This window comes from Copadichromis virginalis, linkage group LG20, assembly GCF_057382275.1.
Source record: "Copadichromis virginalis isolate Kocher_CV1m ecotype Utaka linkage group LG20, C_Virginalis_male_GT1.1, whole genome shotgun sequence".
NCBI classification, from domain to species: Eukaryota; Metazoa; Chordata; class Actinopteri; order Cichliformes; family Cichlidae; genus Copadichromis; species Copadichromis virginalis.
In genome coordinates this window covers 9,800,162-9,807,500 of record NC_140637.1, presented here as the reverse complement: position 1 = coordinate 9,807,500, position 7,339 = coordinate 9,800,162, and the positions used below count along the sequence as shown (strand labels likewise).

At 37.9% G+C, this 7,339-nt stretch overlaps 1 protein-coding gene across 5 annotated transcripts in view; it reads right to left on the bottom strand.

The window, feature by feature from the left end:
* The window catches only part of nphp4 (nephronophthisis 4), a 181,523-nt gene that overhangs the window by 137,819 nt on the left and 36,365 nt on the right, over positions 1–7,339 (bottom strand). For all 5 annotated transcript variants that reach the window (XM_085444897.1, XM_085444895.1, XM_085444896.1 and 2 more), the window contains one exon: positions 696–845. In XM_085444897.1, coding sequence (XP_085301023.1) covers positions 696–845 — 150 coding nt within the window. The remainder of the gene's footprint in view (positions 1–695; positions 846–7,339) is intronic.

Below are 7,339 nucleotides of genomic sequence, written 5' to 3'. Positions count from 1 at the left end.
AGTAACAATCCAGCCACATAAGCTGAAGGCAAACAATTTGAATTCACCCAGCTGTAAAAACCAAAACTCAGACTTACAGATATTCAATTCATTAGGGAGCTTTCGTCTTACGCTGATCTCAAAACATATCAATATTTTTCTAAAGTAGTTCACACAATGAATATTCATACGTATTTTAACTGACATGCTGCTTTGTACTCTTGCAGGCTGACATATTAACACAAACTCTGACGAGGAGTGCATAACTAAGTACACGTGAGTACTCCTCGCTATGTACTAGATGCGCCTGCTCCCAGTCATTCAAAACATGTACAGTATCTCACATCGATAAAAAAGAAAGCTTAGATGCTGTCCCTACTTGTGAAAACTGTCGTTTCCACAACACACTGCTTTCCTCCCGAGGTCCTTACATGCACATAAACTTATGTCATAAAGTTTATTGAACTCAAATAGGCACAGAATCAACTTTTCTTTCTTCAGTTTTGGTACATTGTGTGGTTGAATTTAGAACAGCTCTAGGCTTCATTTCTTTTGGTTGCATGAAGGTATGTCACAGCATGTAGCAGTCAAAGTTGGGTGAGTGACAATTATTGTTTGGTGGTGCAAGCAAAGGAAAAGAATGGGTTTCAGGGCGCAGCATGTCCTATTTAAAAGGCCCTTAAGATCCTAAAATTTCTCAGTGATGTAAAGTTTACCTGTCGGGGAAGCTACTAGTCCAGGAATGTTCTCTTCCCCGGATACAAGGACATTCTCTGGAAAGAGCTGCAGGACAGAATCCAGTGCAGGATGTTTTTTCAGGACACAGGCCAAATGTGCTCCTTCAATAATCTTCAACATATTATGATCTGCAAAAGGAGACATACAGCAAATTTACATTGAATGTTCTGCACGCATTTCATGACAAATAGGCAAACTCTTCTTCTGAATCCAAATGAGAAAGATATGCTGTTTTACCCTGTCATTATCCTCAAGTTCCCCAGAAAAATGTTATCCATCTCCTTGGCACGATGCAATCTAATATTTCTCCAGAAGCAGGGATTCACCTGACACCCAACACACATAGACGCTTTCATTTTTCAATATTCCATTTTTGCTGTTCGTGACTTATGTGCAATGTTCCATTACACTCCAAGCATCATTTTCCAGGGCTGAAACTGAAATGACAACAATTCAACTTGGAAAACACGCTCGTCCCGAGGGGCACTGCAGCGTAGATGAGACACAAGGTATGAGCAATAAAGCAGACATCGTCATCATTCAAGGAGGTCGTCCAATGACAAGCAACAACCCACAACTCCTGCCATCAACACAAAGCACAGATCATTTGGAAGGTGAGTCAAGTGGAGTTTGATGCGCTGCGTATGTTGGTTTCCTTCAAGCCTGGCAAAGCATTGCAATCTTTCTCTCTGACAGGGTTAATGACTGCACCTTCAACAGCATCAGTAACAATCAATACATGATGCTCCATTCACTTCAGTAGCTTGTTTCAAGACAATGGCATTGAGGAACCTAAAGGTAACACATAAGCAGTAGAATATGCATATTTTTGAAAGTGGTTGCTGGAAATCGCTGTGAAATCGATTGCTAAAGCTCCAGGCACACTGACCTAGAGGCTGGTCAGTGACCTGCAGTAATAACTGATCAACCCAGTTCCACCCCATCTGATCCTTGTCCTGTTTTTAATGCCCATATCTAACCTTTCATGTACGAGTGGTGACATATACCAGCAAATATATATATGTCTACAAATGGAAATAATGTTTTTTGTTTGTTTGGTTGTTTTAATGATAGTGGTCATGACTGGATATGACTGATATATAAATATAATATATAGTATATTTAAAGGGGCAAGATCTGGGTATTAGAATACAAACACAGAAAGTTTTGAAAAGCAGATGATTTACAGTCTTGTAGAACCGTAAAGTGTCAATAAACACTTAATCATATTTTACCAAATTTACAAATACTAAAAATTACCCTTATAGATATATTTTTTTATTTAGTTATTTACTTTTCCAAAATTATATAATCTTAATTTTAGTTTTCATCTTAGGCGACCAAAATGTTTTGTTCCTGGCTATTATTTTCATTTAGTTTTAATTAATTATCATAACCTTGTTGCTAACTCTTCACCCACCATGTCTTCAGCCTCAAACTATTCAGGAAAAATATAAAATTGAAAAATATATTTTTACATCACAAGTTGGATCCATAACAGAGTGCTACAGTGTTTTACAAACTCTCAGGGAATCCAGGGTTCAAGATGTGATTAAAATTTAATGGGCAGATCCAACTGAAGGCAGTTTAACTTTAACCTCTAACACAAATAGACTGTTTGACTTTGGTTTGCTATTGATGTTAAATTCTACCACTTTGCTTTGAAAAATAATAATTAAAAAAATTACCTTCTACGTTTTTTTTCTTTTCTTTTTTTTGATTTTGTAAATTCATCACAACAGTTAGAAAAGGCCAAACTACACTACAGTGTATGTTTCCTACATACAAGGTTAAAAATGCGCTCAGCCCTAACAGCACTGCAGTATGGTTAAAGATCTTTAATGCTTGCGAGTACTCACTCCGACAAGTAACCCCCCTGCAGTTTGGGGTTTTATAGGATTACCTTTGTGTCATTTCGGATCTTCCACAGTATGAGCCCTGCCAAAATATTCTCTGCAACTCCTCCTATCCTATTTATGGATACCCTTTTGTCTGCTCTGTGGAAGGCACAATGTTGTGTTTGAAACTCTCATCAGATTTGTACATTTCCTTTTTCGCCTTGCAAAGGAGTTGTGCAAACGATTAAAGACTGTTAATGGTATATGTTAATACAAATACAATGTCTGTGAATGTGCCCGCAAAAACTCAGTCTACTCTCTTCTTTAGACCAAAGCACCAGGCATCAAAATATGATGAGGCAGCACTGCAGTTATAAGAAAAACTACTCAAAATCCAGTAGTCTGGAAAAATTGCTGAATCTCAGCCACACAGAAGCAGTTTTTCCCCTGTATGCATCAGAGTTTGGAAAATAAAAAGAACAAAGTTCACTGGTATAAAAATCTATCACAAACATGTATATTTAAGCTAAAAAAAATTAAATTAAAAATAAAATAAAAAAATCAGCAAAACAAACAATGTTAGTTTTTCTCATCCAACTGCACAGAATAATATTTTTATGAAAAGCTGTTGAAGTCCCAAAAAGGATGGACAGAACGTCCATTTCGGATGTAGACTGCTTTTCATTCATTTTCAGGGCAGCGCTAGTACCTTTATCGCTAAAGTCATTGAAAGGGGATTGAGAAGGAAAGAAGATGATGGAGTATATCACTGTGTTCCCCTCCCTGTCTATGACTCATCCCACACAAACCCTTTAACTCTCTCTACCAGTACAAAAAAAGTGCTTATGTCAAAATCCAACAAAAAAAGATGAAGTAGAAGAAGAAGAAAAGGGGTTTGGGGAAAATTCTAAGATTGTCGTACTGTGTCAACTGTTCTACAGACGTTTTTAGTGGCAACAGCAGCTCTCGCTAAAAGGGTGTTTCTTACCATGAACACACAGGAGGGAGGGAAAAGTAGGATGGGCAGAGAAAGGAAAAGGGAAAAGAAACACAGAACTTTCCTGACACAGATGGTGCCCAGGTGTCTGCAACTTTTTCATCTTTTATTTCGTGTTATTCATTATGCATCAAGCTTGGGTTTCAGTCAGATGCTGTGCATAGATTAGAAAACTACCCCAAAATTTCCTTACAGCAGAGTGTGGTACCGCAGAGTCAGTTGAGCAGCAACTTGGCAAGAGATGTGAAACCGAGAAACTGGAGAGCGGGGGGAGGGGGGGGGGGAGAACAAAAAAATGGCTCGGCATCAAACAGAGGTAGTGGTTTTGGGAGAAGGTTGTGTAGAAGAAGTAATAAAGATGAGAGCTTAGGCATTACTGAAAGTCAAGCACATACAGGGGCACTTGTTAGTTTAACATTTGCTGGCTTTATATTCATTTTTTGCAGTGAATCAAACTTACTACATTAAATACATAATTCATTATGTTAGGTTACAGAGTTTTTCAGTACAAGTTAAACTATGTCATTTTGATTGGAAGAGTGTAAGAAACATCAGATCAACTTTAGTCGTTTTGTTTTTTAAGATGCTCATTTGCTTCAACTGAATGATAAATAGGTACCGCAGCAGCTTGTGTCTACAAATCAGGCTTAACTGTACTGCATTCAGGTTCAGGGTGAATCAGAGATCACGGTGTGACAGCGACAGCCATATAATACTCAGCAGTGTGAAGCAGGCGTGTAATGAATGACATCACTCAACTGTGAGGTGAGCTATTAAGGTAACTACCAGCGGGAGGGAAAGATACTGTCGTCTGAGACATGATGAAGAGGGAAATATTGTACACAAGGGTGTAGAGACCACCTGTGAGATACAAAGGGATGAGTGAGAAGAGGATCAATCGCTTTTGGGACCTTGTTAATTCTCTTTAATAAGTGCAATGTTCTGGCTGTATTTACAAGACAAGGTACTAAATCATTACCAATATGATTATTAGGATTTACTATAATTAGCACATCTGAATCATATGGACTCCTGCAGGGAGGCGATACACTGGATAAAAATCTACAGAACTACTGGTTTATCTGTCGAAACCAATTCCTTTTATTTTGACTTTTTTAATTTGTTTTCTTTGATCAGAATTTAGAGTATACTCTAAATCAAGATCTAACAGTTTCCTAATGTGTGTGCATTAAATCATAATGACATTGGTGATATAGCTAATTACTCAGGACTATTTGGCAGAGCTGTTCAGCAGGAAATTTTTCAGTATTTTGGGGGGTAATTTGAGCTCCCAGACTATTAACTAAGTAAATAGATTCAAATCCAAGTCATCTGGCAAGTCCAAATTTCTCTCTCAAGCCTCACATCAAAGGTTCTATTAGCTACTTGTCCACTCACATTACTTAAAAATTTAAAACATTTATTTTATCTTAAAATGAATTCTAATAGGCCTGTGGTGATTCATCAAGTAAGTCAGATTACAAAAAACTGATGCAAATTCTTTGCTTTGCTGGCTCGTTTCAATCCACACAAGAATGTACGGCTCAGTGGTCACTCTCACGACCCGATCCAGAAACCCAGTTGGTTCTACGCATGAGAAAAAAATGTCTGTATTACCTTTACTGTATTATGTGCACTGTCGTTTTATTAAAAAAAAATAAAACGTCATAATAACATATTTTTTAACTGTCAGGTGGCAGCATGGTGGCGCTGTGGTTAGCACTGTTGCCTCGCAGCAACTCCACATCTGCCTGGGGTGTTTCTGTGTGGAGCTTGCATGCTCTCCCTGTGTCTGCGTCTGGGTACTCCCACAGTCCAAAGGGGTTTAATTTATTGGTGATTCTAAATTGTTCATAGATGTGAATGTAAGTGTGAATGGTTGTCTGTCTCTCTGTGGGCCTGCAACAGACTGGCAGCCTGTCCAGGGTGTACCCTGCCTATGGCCCTATAATAGCTTAGATGGGCTCCTACCGTGCTGGTGCAAATAGGCACCAGCCTATCTAGAGGAAGTTGATCTAGCTGCGACCAGTGCTGTGTTTAATCAGTTACCAAGAGATATACAGCAAGAAAAACCTCACCATGATGATGACTTCAACCTAGCTCAATTTGAGCCTCAAGGAGTTGCATCCGATAAAAAGCATTGTTTAAGTGCAAACTAAACATAGCAGTGACAAAAGCAAACACTTTTGTAGCATTTACAGCAATAACTCTGCTGAAAGCACTGAAAAACCTCCTTTTTGGCCACAGATAGGATTTTTAAGTGTGTAATTGACAAAATCTGTCATGACACAACCTTTCTATCCTCTTATGCTCAGACATACACAATAAATTAATGCATCATGGCTTCAAATAAGGCTATGCTAATGTGAACACAATGTACCATCTGTGTGTCCTCTCATCACATTAACAGGTCCCCAGAGCAGCTCTCGATCCTCATTTCAGTTTTTCTTCTCTCTGCGTCTTCCCCTTTTCTCCCAGTTGGTTGAGAGGAGAAGCTTAGATCAGGCCAATGAGCATACTGCCTCCCTTCATGCTTTTATCCTTTAAGACTTTCAAAAGCCCCACGGCAACTTCCTTCCTTTCATTTTTCCTCCTTTTCCCATTTCCTGCCTCTTGACCCTGACTCCAGCACTGGAAAATGGGGGGTTTTTGACTTCTTTGCTGCCACCATTTTCTCCTGTCTTAAGCTCTCTCCAATTCAAATTGTATAATGAAACTCAATACGGAAGGACAATTGTATGCCTTTTATATGAACTGTGTTTTATAGACTAGAGCAGTGTTTAACCATTGAAGCAAACTTTATCTTCTGCTGGAAGATGAAATATGTTTATCTAAGGTGTCATGTTTTTAGAGTCATGAAACACTTTTGTTTGTCTTCTTTTAATAAGGCCAGGCTGCACTAGTCTTTTTTTCCCAACATCTGACCTTATTTATCAGATAATTTACCCTGATGTTCATTTCAATTATATGACAAGAATTAGGTGTCTTTTATTTACTTTGCCAGTGTTTGTTCAGCAAAAAACAGAAGAAAATGAATAAAACAATTCTTAAAAAAGAATTACATTTCATCACATTATGACTGAGGTTCTTCACCCACAGGTGGCGCTGAAAGAGTGAAGTTAAAGCCAAAGTAGCTTGGGCTGGTGTGAAAATACTTTTGTCATATTAATCTTTTGCTTTGTCTACATCTTTGCTCCACTGGTTTTCTGATATAAAGGTCACCAAGCCTATGCCTAAAATTAGTAACAATTTAAGTGTATGTGGTCTAGTAAAAGAAAAATCTAAATGTCAAGACAATTCACATACACTTAAAGAATAAAAAAGATGCTTGCTTACCCAGTATCACGGGTTTCAAATAAGTCTACAGCATTTCAGAATAATAATTCTCCCCTCATTTTATCACTGAACACTGTAGGTGCTTCACATTTAAATAACCCAGTTTTGCAATCCCCATAGACTGAATACAGAAAATGGACAAAGCCCCATGTGGCATCTCATATTGGTTTGTGATCTCAGTTTTGAAGCCTGTATTTTAGCTTATCACTATCACAATACTTAGATCATACGGTAGAGGACATAGTTATGCTAGAGTTTTGCTAGAAATCCTGGTTAGTAAGATGCATCTATAGACTGTATAAGTGCATCGCCAGACATATCTTGTAATTGCTAATAGACATATAGTTAAAAAACAAGAATTTCACTCACCAAAAGTGGAGTACAGACTTTTTATAAGGTATACAAAAGTAACCACACACCAATTTACATTATTTGACAGTTATAATAAAAA